Source organism: Aspergillus viridinutans (genome assembly GCF_018404265.1).
Source record: "Aspergillus viridinutans IFM 47045 DNA, scaffold_2, whole genome shotgun sequence".
NCBI classification, from domain to species: domain Eukaryota; kingdom Fungi; phylum Ascomycota; class Eurotiomycetes; order Eurotiales; family Aspergillaceae; genus Aspergillus; species Aspergillus viridinutans.
Window position 1 is genome coordinate 3,918,143 of NW_025091218.1, and position 16,816 is coordinate 3,934,958.

At 51.8% G+C, this 16,816-nt stretch overlaps 6 protein-coding genes across 6 annotated transcripts; 4 read left to right on the plus strand and 2 right to left on the minus strand.

The window, feature by feature from the left end:
* Nucleotides 1–384: 384 nt before the first annotated feature.
* Nucleotides 385–2,708, minus strand: Aspvir_004790 (MCM DNA helicase complex subunit MCM5; the record flags this gene model as incomplete). Its single annotated transcript, XM_043268012.1, has 4 exons — nucleotides 385–877; nucleotides 935–2,334; nucleotides 2,392–2,518; nucleotides 2,572–2,708. The coding sequence occupies 4 exons, from the start codon at nucleotides 2,706–2,708 to the stop codon at nucleotides 385–387; spliced, it is 2,157 nt and encodes a 718-aa protein (XP_043123947.1).
* Nucleotides 2,709–3,241: 533 nt separating this feature from the next.
* On the plus strand, nucleotides 3,242–6,615 carry Aspvir_004791 (vacuolar protein sorting-associated protein 54; the record flags this gene model as incomplete). The annotated part of the gene is made up of 3 exons (XM_043268013.1): nucleotides 3,242–3,461; nucleotides 3,518–6,368; nucleotides 6,420–6,615. The coding sequence occupies 3 exons, from the start codon at nucleotides 3,242–3,244 to the stop codon at nucleotides 6,613–6,615; spliced, it is 3,267 nt and encodes a 1,088-aa protein (XP_043123948.1).
* Nucleotides 6,616–6,987: 372 nt separating this feature from the next.
* Nucleotides 6,988–7,303, minus strand: Aspvir_004792 (uncharacterized protein; the record flags this gene model as incomplete). Its single annotated transcript, XM_043268014.1, has 2 exons — nucleotides 6,988–7,149; nucleotides 7,211–7,303. The coding sequence occupies 2 exons, from the start codon at nucleotides 7,301–7,303 to the stop codon at nucleotides 6,988–6,990; spliced, it is 255 nt and encodes an 84-aa protein (XP_043123949.1).
* Nucleotides 7,304–8,035: 732 nt separating this feature from the next.
* On the plus strand, nucleotides 8,036–10,512 carry Aspvir_004793 (uncharacterized protein; the record flags this gene model as incomplete). The annotated part of the gene is made up of 4 exons (XM_043268015.1): nucleotides 8,036–8,978; nucleotides 9,425–9,785; nucleotides 9,866–10,002; nucleotides 10,070–10,512. The coding sequence occupies 4 exons, from the start codon at nucleotides 8,036–8,038 to the stop codon at nucleotides 10,510–10,512; spliced, it is 1,884 nt and encodes a 627-aa protein (XP_043123950.1).
* Nucleotides 10,513–11,770: 1,258 nt separating this feature from the next.
* Nucleotides 11,771–14,085, plus strand: Aspvir_004794 (glycogen [starch] synthase; the record flags this gene model as incomplete). The annotated part of the gene is made up of 4 exons (XM_043268016.1): nucleotides 11,771–12,235; nucleotides 12,306–13,668; nucleotides 13,721–13,916; nucleotides 13,968–14,085. 4 exons carry the CDS (start codon nucleotides 11,771–11,773, stop codon nucleotides 14,083–14,085), a joined length of 2,142 nt encoding a protein of 713 aa, XP_043123951.1.
* Nucleotides 14,086–15,393: 1,308 nt separating this feature from the next.
* Aspvir_004795 (NMT1/THI5 family protein) lies at nucleotides 15,394–16,606 on the plus strand (the record flags this gene model as incomplete). Its single annotated transcript, XM_043268017.1, has 4 exons — nucleotides 15,394–15,428; nucleotides 15,505–15,676; nucleotides 15,728–15,877; nucleotides 15,935–16,606. The coding sequence occupies 4 exons, from the start codon at nucleotides 15,394–15,396 to the stop codon at nucleotides 16,604–16,606; spliced, it is 1,029 nt and encodes a 342-aa protein (XP_043123952.1).
* Nucleotides 16,607–16,816: the final 210 nt, after the last annotated feature.

Consider the following 16,816-nt stretch of genomic DNA (forward strand, 5'->3'; position numbering starts at 1 on the left):
AGGTAAAAAACCATGCAGAGACATCGACTCTGTCATCAACGGGTTGCCGCGGTGGGGACCTTTGCGAAGCTCCCCACTTCGCTTTCCCCTCGATGCAACAGCAACTCGCAAGAAGGATATACACTCAGAGTCAGTTGTGTCCCAGGCTACAATAACCAGATCTCGTTTACTCATGGTGGGATATATTGATCTAACTAGTCATGCAAAATCCATACCGAAATAAGCTCATGCGCCATACACCGTTTCAAACCCTTCATGCCCTAGTATCGCAAGGTCAAAATGTACTCCTTCCCCTCATTTAATACATAACCTTTGATGTGAAGTGAATCAGAGCATACACGTGTATCCAATTGTCGCGTCTTCGTGACAAGTCAACGAGACCAGTTATACACCGTGCCGATAGACCTGTGATCCACCAGAGCGGATTTGGATCGTATCGCGTCTCTGGAGAACCACCAATGCTCTGTTGAGAGCTTGCTCGGTGTAGCCTCTGCCGTCGACGAATTCCCGTCTCAGAGTGGCCAAGCTCGTACTCCAGCCAATGGGGAGACGGCGCTTCAGTTCATCCTCGATCTTGCCGACCTCCTCCATCAACTCTTTGCTGCCCTGACCTTCGCCTTGTGTGACTGCGTCCATTGTGGAAGCCAGGAAGAGGCGGATGGCTTCGTCGACATGCGCCTCGGTGGCAATCGGCGACAGGCTTAACTTGGCCAACGACTCGGTGATACGAACAATGGCTTCCAATTGACGCACGGTGATGGGAATGGAGGAACGGGTGTTAGCATCCATCTCTGCCCGATGGACTTGCTTCCGGATGGACACAAAGTGCGAGGAAAGCTTCTCCGCAGCTTCGGGCGAAAGACGCGGGGCACACCGGCTAGGTTCACTTGTTAGCTTGATTTCTGCCTTGAAAATGAGCGGTAAAAAAACTTACCTTCGGCAGTAGCTGATGTAGCGCTTCATCTTCTCCAAGGGAATCTCGGCCTCGACTTGTTCCTCAATACCTCTGCCGCCCATATGAACACCCATCACGTGTCGGGCAATGTTCTCGTCACGGTTGCGGTCATGGTCATCGCGAACGATGAAGATCATATCAAAACGGGACAGAATAGTCGTTTGAAAGTCAATGTTCTCTCCAGGAGTCTTCAAGTCATCGTACCGACCAAAGATAGGATTGGCAGCAGCCAACACCGATGTTCGCGAATTAAGAATGGTTGTGATACCGGCTTTGGCAATCGAAATTGTTTGCTGCTCCATAGCTTCGTGGATGGCGACCCGGTCTTCGTCCCGCATCTTGTCGAACTCGTCGATACAGACAACTCCTCCATCAGCAAGCACCATAGCACCACCCTCCAAATAGAATTCGCGTGTCTGCTGGTCTCTCTGTACTGATGCGGTCAAACCAGCCGCTGACGAACCTTTACCGGATGTGTAGATAGCGATAGGGGATACTTTTTCAGTGAACTTCAGCAATTGCGATTTGGCAGTACCGGGGTCACCAAGGAGCAACACGTTGATGTCTCCACGAAGCTTCATCCCGTCGGGTAGAATCTTTTTCGAACCACCCATGAGCAGGCACACGATGGCCTTTTTGATGTCCAGATTACCCCAAATAGAGGGGGCAATGCTCCTGGCGAGAGCTTCGTACAGGTCCTCCCGGCGACTAAGCTCCAGAAACTCCTGCTCCTCTTCTTCGGTGAACATGGCATTGCCCTTGGCTGTATGGTCCAGATCGGTGCTGATGCCAACCGCCCGTAGATACGGGTTGCGAATAGCCACAGCCCCGTCTTTCTTGCCACCCTTGGAGTAAATAGAGAAAATACCCATCACTGTACATCGAGAGCCAGGTACCACTCGGTTGGCCAGGTATCGATCGGCCGAGATGAGGACGTGTCTGGGAAGCTCACCCACGGGCACCTGGTCGGGCGCTTCCTGAAGTTTGAGAACTTGCTGATCAACAAATTGGCATTTCTCGTGGGCGATCACATAAGGATCGAGGGGGCATTGCTCGCCGGGCTCTTCACCCGGTAGCTTTGCACGGCCACACCGTCTGGGAAGCGTTAGACCAGAGAAACCGCCTTCTACTCGGATGTTTTCGCTATGGTCGCAGCCCTTGCACCGAATGTGGACAACGGTGGCCTTGGATGATATTGTAGACGCGCCAATCACAATTCCTGGAATACGAACAAGGTGAGAGATGTTTGTAGCGTTCAGGTCCCGAATGGAGATGTGGGATGCAGATGAGTGAAGCAAGAGCTGGTGCGATGGAAGGACGATGTCTCTCTGAGATGGATAGACAATTCGCTGTGTGCATTGTTGGAGAGCTGCCTCAAACTAGAGAGGCCCAAGACGGTTAGAGTCAGCCATTATGAGTCGGAAGGCAATACTCACAAGGGGGATAATATCGGCAGGTTCGGTTGTGAGCTTGTGAGCGAGCTCCTCGTTATATGATATTAAATGGGCAATATCAATGTCACAGTAATATTGCTTCACGAGAACATTCTGCCGCAGTTGATCACTATACATTCGGTTAGTCTGCACAAGATTTCAAAGTCCCGTTGGGCAAAATACCGGTAAATAAATGCGTTGTCAAGTTGGAACTCCAATACGAACTCGCGCAACCTTGCTTGAATTTGTGTGCGAGATTCTTCTGCGCCATCTGTGCTGGGAGCAAGAACGCTCAAGGTATAGGGAGTACGTCTGTCCATATTGAAGAGAGCGATGAAGACTGAATGGGTAGGGGAGAATTGCGTGGATGCGGGAGCACCTCTGTATCAAGGAGAAGATGCGGGCAACTTTTGCACTGTTGAAACACGAATGCAACGCGTCGCGTCTGAACACGCGTTAATTGATTTTGGCCTTAGGCAGAGGTAGGCTTTGGGCTGATCACCGCGGCGGCACCGGGAGAATGTTCATCCGACACCCAGAATAGGTCTAGGTGCCGTGGCCTCGGGGCCTGGCGCCTTACCCGATCAGGATGCGCTGCCATGATCCCAAAGAATGAAGCCCCGTATCATTGCTTGGTGGTAACTGGGTGACGTTGCGGTCTGATTTCCTTGTGTTTTGTTCTGAAATTAGTCTCTTTCATATTAACAGGCCGGCCGTGCAGTTGGGAGATCGTTGGTAGAAACGGCTGCTCTGTCACTTCTGGAACGATTCGAACAGCTGTCCCTGTGTCATGTTCAGATAGCGTCGCTCTCCAACTTCTGGCCGCCGGAGTCGGTCACTAGGCCTCTACGCAATGTCCTCTATGAGCCCACGCAAATCGATCGATAGCTTGGCCTCGGGTACATCCACGCCCTCCCTTTCTCAGTTCTCGCTCAGTCAGATCGAATCTCCCCGTGCTCCGCCTCAGAAGTTCCCTTTGCGAAGAGGATCAACTGCCAGCTCCATAGCTAGCATTGGAGGGGTGCTTGATCCATCCCAACACTATGGTTCAATCGCGGAGTCAGGACAAAATGGTGCGGTATCTCTAGTCTCTCATAGTTGTTTTGCCACTAATCAATGCGTTGTGCAGCAATTTCCACCCTTCTTCAGCCCCCGATCGTCCGCACAGGTCTTGTTCCGCATGCCGCCGTAGCGTCTACCGGGTACAAGCCGCCCAGCACACGAGACATCCCTCCGGTCACATTGACAAATATTCCACATGTTGACTCCAAAGCCTTTCAGCCGTACCTGTCGCAGGTTGGGTCACTATACGAGGTGTTTCAGCAGGCAAAAGAGTCTACGGCCGATCAGGATGCTCAGCTGGCTCGGGATGGCAAGACTGCTTCGAGACCGGACGAGCATGGCACTCTGATGCCCCCGCCTACGGAGAGACGAGCATCCGTGCTGTCGACGAGTTCCAGAGCAACATCGCCCTTCGATCCACGAAGCAGAAGGCGGTCATCTGGTCGTGGCCGCGGCCAGGGCATCACTCCCCTGTCTATAATTCCGCCGGTCTACTTCGAGGATGACTTTCACCTTGAAAACCCCCGGACTTTCGACGTGGTATCTGAAAAGTCGGAAGTTGTGAGACCCCCCAAGTTACCTGGAAAGGACGGCCAAGGGACCAATGAATCGGCCGCTGAAGCAGCAAACACCGGGAGAAAGGCGCTTGCCACAAATGCAATCCTACAAGAAAAACTCTCGTGGTACATGGATACTGTCGAGGTCCACCTCATCTCTTCCATCTCGAGTGCGTCTAAATCTTTTTTTACCGCGCTAGGCTCTCTGCGTGAGTTACATTCAGAGGCAGCCGATTCGGTCAAAAGGATACAGATCCTACGAAAAGATCTTCAAAAGATTGACCGTGAGATGGCGTTAGGTGGCTTGAAAATTGTCAATTTGCGACGCCGCAGGGAGAATGTGCGAATGCTTGCGGACGCGGTATCCCAGCTGCGAGACGTGGTTCAGTCAGTTGCCCGATGCGAGGAATTAGTTGAGAACGGGCAAATCGAGGAAGCTGCAGACAGTCTTGAAGAAGCGGAGCGATTGATGGCTGGGGAGCAAACCAGCAATAGCGGCGAGGATGGTGCATCTCAAGTTCAACCCAAGAGGCCGATCGACTTGCGGAGACTTAAGGCGCTTGAAGGTGCTTCGGATGACCTTGCGCAACTGAGGTACCGGATAGGCATGGGATACGAGAACCGTTTCTTGAACGATCTACTTGGGGACTTGCGGCGACACATTGAGAATGTGCCTTTGGATGTGACACTACAGCGTTGGGGCTCCTCATTCCAACGACAACGCGGAGCGCAGCGCTCGGGTGCCTCGTCATCTCCAGCTTATATGAAGTTTGACGAAGACGTGAGGTCACGGCTCCATACGAATCTGATTGGACTCGCCCGTGCGCAATACACGACGCCAGCAGCGACTTCGTTCAAGACAGCAGTTCTCCGGGAGATGAAGGGCCTGATCCGTATACATATGCCTAGCTCCAGCGATGATGACAATGAGTCGGTGGTGTCAGTCTCTACGCACAGGTCCCAACAACGTAGCCAACAAGAGAAATCGTCGATACTAGCACGCAATCTGCGCGCTCTAGACGCGGAGGATGCGTACAATATGCTTACTCGAGTCTACACCGGCATCAGCGAGTCATTGCGGAGACTTAGTGTTCAAGTCAAAGTCCTTCTCGACATCGCCAGCGGACTTGGAAATCCTGCGACTGCTGGCCTCAGTTCACCCCCTCGGAGTCCTGACCCACAGAGTATGACAAACCCTATGGCTTCTCGGCTGCCAGCGACAATTCAAGCGCAGGACGAAATCTTGCAGGTTCTGGACATGTCCAGCCTTCTTGGACAGGCTGTTGACATTGCTCAGTCACAAATTACAAAGGTATTGAAGGTTCGGTCGGAACAGACATCCCAATTGCCCAAGGAGGAGTTTCTCCGCTACTTCACATTGAATCGACTTTTCGCCGACGAATGTGAGGCTATTTCTGGGAGAAGCGGCACAGCCCTGAAGACTGTTGTCAGCAACCAGATCCGCGACTACATTAACAGATTTGGGGAGAACCAACGGCACCGTCTCGTCGAGGTGATGGACTCTGACCGTTGGGACGCGCGCGATTTTGGCGAGACTGAGACTGCCATTCTCAGCAAAATCCTTGACGCAAGCACCAAGGATGTTGAAGCCTGGTTAGCCGTGTCTAGGATCTGGTCGCCACAGGAAGAGCAGAACGAGAACGCGGGGACAGATTCTGCTGCTACCAATGGCACGGGCAAGGACAAGGTGCGCAGTGCCGTTATTGACGAGCAGAAATATATCCTTCCCGAATGCGCGGTAGCGATGATGAAGAGCATTGAGGAGTTTCAGTTTCTTATGGCCAATATTCCAAGTATGATGCAGGATATAGCCCCTGGTCTGTTGGAGTCATTGAAGTTATTCAATTCTCGATCGTCGCAGCTCATTCTTGGCGCTGGGGCCACGAGGAGCGCGGGGTTGAAAAATATTACCACAAAACATCTCGCTCTTTCCTCACAAGCTCTGAGCTTTATCATCGCCTTGGTACCTTATATAAGGGAATTTGTGCGACGGCATGCCCCGTCGAGCCCCCTGATGGCGGAATTCGACAAGGTCAAGCGGCTGTACCAGGAACATCAGTCTGGAATCCACGAGAAACTCGTCGATATCATGACCGGCCGGTCTTCTGCGCACGTGAATGCAATGAAGAAGATTGACTGGGACGCGACGGCGGGAAATAATGTCAACACGTACATGGAGACCTTGACGAAAGAAACGGGCACACTGCACCGTGTTCTCAGCAAGCATCTGCCGGAGACGACAGTGATGATGATCATGGAACCCGTGTTTAGAAGCTACCGCGATCAATGGGCCAGAGCTTTTCAAGAGGTCACCGTCCGCACAGAAGCCGGTAAACAGAGGTACGTCCCTTTCTGCCAATTTCGGAGCCAACCTGTTCTAACCATTCTTAGGATGCAACGGGATGCAGAATATTTGCAAACCAAGCTAAGCAAGATCGACGGCTTCGGAGACTTGGGACAGCGTCTGCTTGAGTTGGTCCAGGGCAAGAGTACTTCATCGCCGGACGAGAAGCCAACCGCATCAACCGAGTCACCGAAAGAATCGCCCCGGGAGACCAGCGAAGAGAGCTCGAGGAGTTCCTCTTGACGTTAGGATCGCATGGAATGGCATGATAACCTAGTGTCCGACAGCGCCGCTAGTCACCGACATGTTCATAATATTAATAGGGAGGGGCTGCAGTGTTAGACTTGTATATAAGTGATGCTACTATACCATACCCGCCACTACATCCCCAACCGAAAGAACACATACACTTCATCTATGATTTCATATCATTTCATTTCAAATGAATTGTATACTTTACAGTGAATCATAATGAAGAAGCCCTCGCTTCAATGCATACCATACAGACCAGACCAGGCCCAAACGCACCGCGCAGACCCCGACCAAACTCCAGCAAAACCCGCATGCCGGATCACCCAATTCTAAACACCGAGTCGAATTATTCAATCATCGATACTACGCCTTATGCGCACCAAGACCCTTGTTCTCGCCTAGGGTGCGAGGCTCATGGCCGCCCTTGCCGCTCGAGTGGCCGGGGGCACCGCCGCCGCTGTGCATACCGCCGGCAGGGACATCGGGGAGGGGGGCTGTGCGGTCGACGCGATCGAGGTGGTCGTTCTGCTGTTGTTAGTACTGTATCCATAACTGTAGCGATAGTGAGATGGGGCGGTGGACGTACAGCAGAGTTGGTGCCGTGGACCTTTGTCTCACCAGCTTCGATGGCGTTGTCGGACTGGGGGATGCCGTTGTCGTATTCTGCTCCGCGAGGCATGATGCTTGTTCTTTCTCTTTTTTCAAAGGTAGATAAGTCTGGAAAAGGGTTAGCTGGATTCGATTGAGCGTTTGCGTGGTGATCCGTACGGATAATTGATGTAGAGGATTCGTTGTGTAGCTTGTTGTCCAAGGAATTGAATTTCAATTGATAGAGGTAGTTGATGGCGGCAGCAGCAGCAAAGGAACTTTCGGGCTCTATATAGCTATCTCTGAGCTGGTAGGTAGCTATTCTTGGTCGCGGTGGAAGACGACACTGACAGCATCATGAGGTCATTGTGGAGCGAGGACGACAACCAATGACTTCATCTGCTCCGGGTAAGTCAAGGTACGATGACAACAAAGTGAATTAGTCATTCGTAGAGGGTCTGAAGAGAGCTCATTACGATATTCCAGATCAAGAGATTGTAAATGTGGAAAATGGGCACGCGAGTATGGAGCTAGATGACTTGGAATCTCAGGCCAAGATTTCCCCACCAACTGGCAGCTACACGGTAAGATACCTCAGGCACAGATGTTTGCCTGAACAGTTCGAGAAGAACCAACAACTGGCGAGCAGCTGAGCATGCGTTTCTTGACTCGGCGTCGAGACTGCTGCATGCACGAGGAGGGATAATGCAGGAAGGGATAGAATAAGAATCCATCACCCATTTCACCACAAATCATGTAGTAGATACCTACCACTCCTTTCAGATAAAACCTTACAGATAGTACTTTATTGAAGGGGGAAAAAATGCCCTCAATGACAGCCGTCATCCTGCACACCCCTGGGCCCCCAGACAGTCTCAAACTCACTCACCACCCCATCCCAATCCCCAAACCAGGTGAACTCCGCATCAGAATCAAAGCATTCGGCCTCAACCGCTGCGACCTTCTTACCCGACAGGGCCACCACACCATCACCTATCCCCGGATCCCCGGCATCGAAGCCGTCGGCATCGTCGATGCAGCCCCGGGCCTAGAACACATCTTCCCGCAGGATAGCATCGTAGCGACCGCCATGGGCGGGATGGGGACTGTTTTCGACGGAGGATACGCAGAGTACACGTGCGTTCCGGCGGGGCAGACACAGCTCCTGCGGCCAAAGACGACTTTGCCATGGGAGATTCTCGGAGCAATCCCGGTGATGGTGTCCACGGCGTGGGGGGCGCTGATTCGGTCGCTGGGGCTTAAGGCCCGGGACCGGTTGTTGATACGTGGGGGGACGACGGCTGTGGGGCTGGCGGCCGCTGCGATTGCGAAGGTGCACGGGGCGTATGTGGCCAGTACGACGAGGAAGAAGGAGCGGGAGACGATGTTGCTTGAGAATGGGGCGGATCGGGTCTGGATTGATGATGGGGCGGTTGCGGAGCAGATTGGGGCGGCTGGCTCGGGGGGTTCCTATGATAAAGTGCTTGAGCTGGTGGGTGCGGCTACTTTGGCTGACTCGCTGCGGTGTGTGAAGAAAGGTGGCATTGTATCTCTTGTTGGCATGTTGAGTGAGAATGGGGATCTGGAGACGGTGGATCTGATGGAGATGATCCCCTCTGAGATCAAGCTGACGGTGTACCGGGGGACGTCTGAGGATTTCATGAGCACGCCATTGGATGCAGTGCTGAGGCTGCTTGAGCAGGGAAGTTTGAAACTCAAGATAGGACGAGTGCTGCGGATGGAACAGATTGTGGAGGCTCATCGGTGTATGGAAGACAATGAAGCGGAAGGGAAGATTGTGATTCTCCCTTGAGGTAAACAGTGAAACAGCTTTCTTCTCATTGACTTGCTTATAGGCAGATTCTAGCATAGCATGGATAGACGTGATGAAATAGAGCACTTAGATATTTGATTTCTAATGTCTATTCCTCAACTCATTCTTATCCTCAATACCTCTGGCCATCTTTTCAGTTAGGGATCAAACTGGGCCGGACCTTGGTGCTCTGGAGACTGAGCGGACCGAGTCCAGACGAAGGGAGGACGACAGAATGTAATAATGTTAATTGACATACTTCTCAGGCGAGATATTATCTCTCGCCGGATATGTCTAACAAATATCTGATAGCGGCTAAAATTGCCGTAGATGATCGGAGATAAATTCCAGAAAAGTCCAGCTTTGCTCGATATCATCATGAATCCAACTAATCTGCAGCTGTTGAGCGTGAGCCCCCTTTACCCCCGTCGGATATACACCTTCTGCTCCGAGTGCTGGCCATTGAGGACTTTTGTCGGTACAAGTACATCATTTACACAGAGGGGGTAACCTACTCTGGAAGGCTGCCCTTCCATCAGGCTTGCCGCTCCATCATTCTCAAGCCGCCCATGGCATGGATGCTGTACACAACACATCTCGTACGACCATTTTTTTCGAGCACATTATTGCAGACAGAGCCCAGGCTGGAACCTCCCCATCAGTCGGATCGCATCAAGCGAGCCTGGCCAACGGTGATCTTCGACTGGTTCGACATCCACCTGGGAGCAACCATTTCGGTATCAGTTTGTGGAAGGCGAAAGTATATCGGCGATCTATCTCATGGAGCCGTTGGTGCCGGAGGCATGGAGGCCCCTGATTAAGTTCATCGAGTGCGCGCAGGAACCACGCAATTGAGAGGTATGTCTTGGTCGCCGGTACCACTGCCGAGCCAGGTAAACCAGGCATGGGCATGGTCTGGCAACATTTTCTCGATAACCAGATCGATTACTGTGTCCTGCGCCCAAATTGGTTCATGGGTAAGTGCCAGTTATACTATTCATTGGGCCTGCTGACTCTCGTTGCTTTTCGTCATTGTGGCATCAGAGAACCTCGCAGAAGCGGTTCCATGTGCAGTGATTCGCAATCAGAGCAAGATCTATACAGCCTGCGGCGACGGCAAAATCCCCTTCATCAGTGCCATTGACATTGCGGCAGTCGCTTTTCGAGCCCGACAGATCATAAATCACACAATTGTGATCGCCGCATGCATTTTGGGACCAGAGCTTCTCACTTATGATCAGATAGCTGAGAAGCTGACTGTAATCCTGGGCCGACGGGTCGAACATGTCAAGATGACAGGAGATGAGCGGTACGAAGCGTTGGTCAAGGCTGGCGTCTCAGGCGACTATGCCCGATTTCTGAGTAACCTCGAGACCGCAGCATCCACTGGCTGTGAGACTGGAATGAGCGACAGTGGAAAAGTCACTGGACAAGCCGCAAGACGTTGTGACCAGTCTGCACGGGAGAACAAAGCTGTTTGGGAGTGAGGAGGAGTCTACTGAATCGGCATATCATGCACATAGCTTATGCATTCAAGGGTCCGAATAGATAAGACATCATCATCAGGGCAGTCTAATGTGCTTGTCCATGGTACTATCTGAAGCTACTCCTCTCTATAACAGCCCGAGACTTCAACACGCTAAAAGTGGTCAAAACCTGATTGGCAGAAGAAGTCACATGCTCGATCCTGACGAGCGGGTCATGACATCATAACCCAGCAGCTTTCCCCAGATCTGCCGTCCGGTGTTGAGCGGGGAGTTGGCACCTGTGAGGTATGCTACACATTATTACAGAACCATTATAAAGGAATGATTACATGGCTGGTTGATCATCAAGCTCTCGTTGGATGTAGTCCTGGGGTGGTGGGGAATTGTATGATCGACTATTTACGTAGGAGGGCGATACCCTTGTAGCGGCAGAGCTCAGGATTAGGAGTAGGTACGGGGGTACCAATCCTGCAGGAAATAAGCGCACAAAGCTCCCATTGCACACCGAGAACATTTCTGGTCTTCTCCAACGCAAATTAACACTGTTGCCAAACCAGTCAAGTACTCAATTGGAGGAACAGAAAGTAAAAGTCCCTAGTATAAAAGTCAGAAGAACAGTGGTTGCACAGACACAAAACCCTGGTCAAGCTGGGCCGAGCTAAGAGCCAAAGGCCTGGAAGACGGGTCCTTGGCCCAGGTGCCGCAACCCCCAACAGCTTTAAGCAAGTAGCAGGCAAGCCAGTACATTAAAAAGGAGGCGAACTAGGGAGAGCAGAAATTTTCTTTCGTCAGACAAATTATTATTAGCATTCCAACTTTTATAAGTCTAGACTACCCCCTCGCTATTTTGAACTCCCTTCAAAATTTCTTCATCCCTCCCTCCTCTCGTGCGGCCTCAGACCTCCTCGGGTACCTGAGACAGACAAGACAACCTCACCCACAGCTGAATCTGGACAAACGCAGAACCAACCTCCCGCACTAGACTAATCCCCGCCACTCGGACCCCCGCACGGCCGAAACAACCTTTCTTCTTGGAGAACCGAGACCGAGAAAGACGGAGGACGAGAAGCTGCAGGTTCGTGCCTCTCCCATTTCTTTTCCTCAACGCCGACCTTTCTCTCTTTGTCACTTCCTACCCCAGCTTGATTGTGCCTCGCCGCTGATCAGCTCTGCCTGAGATTGGCTTCAATTATTTCTGCTTTGATTCTTACGATATTGCATACTCCTACAGCTTCTAATTTACAATTCAAAGCACACAATGGACAGCGAGGATACTGGTCCCGACCCTCCCAAGAGAGATGTGCGCAACCACTACCTCTTTGAGATTGCTACCGAAGTCGCCAACCGAGTCGGTGGTATCTACTCCGTGCTCAAATCTAAAGCTCCGGTCACTACAGCTGAATATGGCGATCGATACACCCTGATCGGCCCTCTGAACCGGGCCTCCGCAGCCGTGGAGGTGGAGGAGCTGACTCCCTCGAACCCCCGCATGGTGGAGACCATGAACTCCATGAAGGAGCGTGGCATTGAGATGGTGTATGGTCGCTGGCTGATCGAGGGTGCTCCCCGTGTTCTCCTCATCGATACAGGAACTGGATACAAGTACCTGGATGAGTGGAAGGGCGACCTCTGGAATACATCCGGTATCCCGTCTCCGGCGTCGGATACGGAGACCAATGAGGCTATTGTCTTCGGTTATCTGGTGGCATGGTTTTTGGGAGAAGTACGTGCGCTTCCATGGACATTGACAGCAGGTTGATCTCGTAGGCGACGATGCTAACCGATGGCTTCAGTTTATCGCTCACGAACGCCGACGTGCTGTAGTTGCTCATTTCCACGAATGGCTTGCCGGCGTTGCCCTTCCTCTAACCAAGAAGAGGCACATGGACTTGACCACTATCTTCACGACTCACGCAACCTTGCTTGGTCGGTATCTTTGCGCAGGGTCTGTCGACTTCTACAACAATCTACAGCATTTCGATGTGGACGCCGAGGCTGGCAAGAGAGGCATCTATCATAGGTACTGCATCGAAAGAGCCGCCGCGCACAGCGCAGACGTCTTCACTACAGTCTCACACATCACTGCATTTGAGAGCGAGCATCTGCTCAAGCGCAAACCGGACGGGGTGCTCCCCAATGGATTGAATGTCAAGAAGTTCGCTGCAGTGCATGAGTTCCAAAACTTGCACTCCCAGGCCAAGGAGAAGATCAACGACTTCGTCCGCGGTCACTTCTATGGCCACAATGACTTTGATTTGGACAACACACTCTACGTCTTCACGGCAGGTCGGTATGAATTCCGGAATAAGGGAGTGGATATGTTCATCGAGGGCATGGCTCGGCTCAATCATCGCCTCAAAGCTAGCGGGTCCAAAACGACGGTTGTGGCCTTTATCATCATGCCCGCGCAGACATCGTCGTTGACCGTGGAGGCCCTCAAGGGTCAAGCTGTCGTCAAGTCATTGCGAGACACCATCGAGATGATCGAAAAGAGCATCGGAAAACGAATGTACGAGCGTTGTCTGGCCTGGAAAGAAGGCGACAACATGCCTGACGAGAAGGACCTGATCACAAGCCAAGACCGTGTGCTGCTGCGTCGGAGACTCTTCGCCATGAAGCGACACGGACTGCCTCCCATTGTGACCCACAATATGCTCAACGACCATGAAGATCCGATTCTCAACCAAATTCGTCGGGTCCAGCTTTTCAACTACCCCACGGACCGCGTCAAGATCATCTTCCATCCGGAGTTCCTGAACTCCTCCAACCCTGTCCTGCCTCTGGATTACGACGACTTTGTCCGTGGTACCCATCTGGGAGTCTTCCCATCGTACTACGAACCTTGGGGCTACACTCCTGCAGAGTGTACCGTGATGGGCGTTCCAAGCATCACCACCAACTTGTCCGGTTTCGGCTGCTACATGGAGGAATTGATTGAGAACTCCTCCGACTATGGAATCTACATTGTGGACCGTCGCATGAAGGGCGTTGATGACTCTGTCAATCAGCTGACTGAGTTCATGTTCAACTTTACCCAGAAGAGCCGGCGACAGCGCATTAACCAAAGGAACCGCACAGAACGTTTGAGTGACCTACTCGATTGGAAGCGTATGGGTTTGGAATATGTCAAAGCCAGACAGCTGGCTCTAAGAAGAGGTCAGGAAATTTATTGTCCCAGCTGATTACTTGATACTGACGCCGTACATAGCCTACCCTTCATCGTTCGATGGTGCCGAAGACTATTTCGATGTTATTGGAGGAACAGAGCAGAAGCTTTCGCGTCCATTGTCAGTCCCCGGGTCTCCTCGGGATCGATCTGGAGTGATGACTCCGGGTGATTTTGCTACCATCCAGGAAGTCAAGGAGGGCCTCGGCACCGAGGACTACGTTGCATGGCGTTTACCGTAGGTTTCCACCTAATTCAGGGCAACGAGGACATCACTGACAAGACACAGTACTAGCGAAGAGGAAGAGCCTGATGACCACTACTTCCCGCTCACTCTACGGACGAAGAAGTCTGCGGACCGACCTTCGTCGCCGCTGGATAGCATCCCCGTCAACGGTGGCCGCTGATTCTGATCGCCATGATCGACGGTTGATTACCTTGTGGATCCAAGTGAGCATGATTTATATTTAAAGAATCAGGTCACCGGCAGCTGTAACCCCACTGATTGTCGCTCTACATTTTTTTCATTTCATTTTCTTTGTTTCTCTATTCTACATCAAACCTGCGTATCCTCTTTTCTTCTGGGTCATCATTTCAACTACATGCTATAGTTTCTTGGAAATTACCAACGTGGACTTATTTGACCCGACTGCTTGTTGCGTCAATCCGATCATGATCACCTGTGCTGCTGCTGAATTCTATGCCATGTCTGCATCTGTTCATCTGTGTCATTTATGTCTTGCTCTCTACATAGCGTGCTGTTTCATTGTTTCCCCGTGAATCTCCATGCCTCCATGCTGGTAGATTGTATGTTAACAGAGATGAGGCCTTACCTTGAGAAATTGTATTTTGTATGTCTCAAAATGTCTACTGTAATCAAATATCTAGTAACAATAGCTGGCACGTCGACTATTTGAGCGTCATGGACTGGGCTGTCCATGTTTGCTTACCTATTGGAACCATTGAGTCATTATTCGCATGGTCTGTCCGGCAATTGTCGGATCTTGGGAAGGAGGAGAGGGGGCACGATCATAGTGATGTGATGAGAACCGTAATACTACACATGCCTAAAGCCAATCAAAGCAATTGATTGTTTTCGTAGCCCACAGTGGATAGCAACCTTGAACCTGAAGTCATCCCGGTGAGACTGATTGATACCTGAGGTGGTCATGGTGGGGTAATCGGCCTGCTCCCCTCCGCTCTGTTATTTCTACCCCTCCTCCTCCTCGTCCTCCTGCATCTATCTGCTTATTGTTTCTCTACTCTATCTTCACTTCATCTGTTGATTTATCGATAGAAACTTCTGCCATCCCTCTGGTAGGACTCACCATGGGGCCGCGCAGTCAGGATGACCCTCTCGGGGTCTTCTTCGCTAGGGGTTGATATGGGTCAAGGTATCGTACATTGTATAATAACAGTCACTGCTCGCGCATGACAGGTGTTCGATCTGGGTTTCTGTCTGGATACTGGTGCTCTCGTTGTTCGGCATGTTCGACCGGTGGTCATTTTGACCTGGAGACCAGTCATCAGACAGAAACCCGGTCGTTCTGAGATTATACTGTCATAACTTGATCTAGATAATACTAGCGAAAGGACATGCGTGGCACTGATTGTCCCCTACCCCCCTTAATGAAAGATGAGGGGGCCAGTTACCTCTCTGTGTGCTGACTGATTCTAGAACAATTGCAATTGCCGTCAAGTGAATCGGTGTCAAGATGTCTACTGACAAGATCACCTTTTTGACCAACTGGTACGGCTTTTGCAGTTGTTCTGCTACCGATCTCTGTTGTGAGACCAGCTTGCTAAGTGGTCCGTCTTGTTTGTAGGCACGCGACGCCCTACCATGCCCCTCTGTACCTTGCCCACAGCAAGGGCTTCTTCAAGGAAGAGGGCCTCAAGGTTGCTCTTCTGGAGCCTAATGACCCCTCCGATGTGACCGAGATCATCGGCAGCGGCAAGGTTGACATGGGCTTCAAGGCTATGATTCATACTCTGGCTGTATGTAGCTGCTTGGCGTCGTTGATGGTTTGAATACTCACGATCATCCAGGCTAAAGCTCGTAACTTTCCTGTCACCTCGATCGGCTCTCTGCTCGACGAGCCTTTCACTGGTGTTGTCTATCTCAAGGATAGCGGAATCACCGAGGACTTTCGCTCCCTGAAGGGCAAGAGAATCGGCTATGTCGGAGAGTTTGGCAAGGTTTGTCTTGCCTTTTTCTCTGGCAGAAGGGCATGCACTCACTGCGGTGAATAATAGATCCAAATCGATGAGCTCACCAAGTACTACGGCATGACCGCAGACGACTACACTGCCGTCCGCTGCGGCATGAACGTCACCAAGGCCATCATCCGCGGCGACATTGACGCCGGCATCGGTCTCGAGAACGTGCAGATGGTCGAGCTGGCCGAGTGGCTTGCCTCTCAGAACCGTCCCCGCGACGACGTCCAGATGCTCCGCATCGACCAGCTCGCCGAGCTAGGCTGCTGCTGCTTCTGCTCCATCCTCTACATCGCCAACGACGCCTTCCTGGCCGCCAACCCCGAGAAGGTGCAGAAGTTCATGCGCGCCGTCAAGCGTGCGACCGACTACGTCCTCGCGGAGCCCGCCAAGGCCTACGAAGAGTACATCGACGTCAAGCCCATCATGGGAACCCCCGTGAACCGCAAGATCTTCGAGCGCTCCTTTGCGTACTTCAGCCGCGATCTGAAGAACGTCCAGCGTGACTGGGCCAAGGTCACCAACTACGGAAAGCGTCTGGGCATCCTCGACACAGACTTTGAGCCCAACTACACCAACAAGTACCTCTCCTGGGACCTGGATGTGGACTCCACCGACCCTCTTGGTGACCAGAAGCGCATGGCTGAGCTGCAGAAGCAGATCGCCGCTGAGGGCGGTTTCAAGCGCCTTCAGGTGTCCGCTAGTGCTTAGGCACTTGTCCCCTTTCTCGGGTAGTTGGACTTGATGTTGGACCAACAATCTTTTATGGTTCAGATAGCCTAGTCAGTCGCTCATTAGTCTCGTTGTGAGACAACCAATGAAATTATAAATTGATCAATTCACTTGGAAGAGCTGTAATGGATCTCTAGGTCTGATGTCTGATGGCTAATTCGTCCTTGCTGTTGAGTTAAACCTATCATT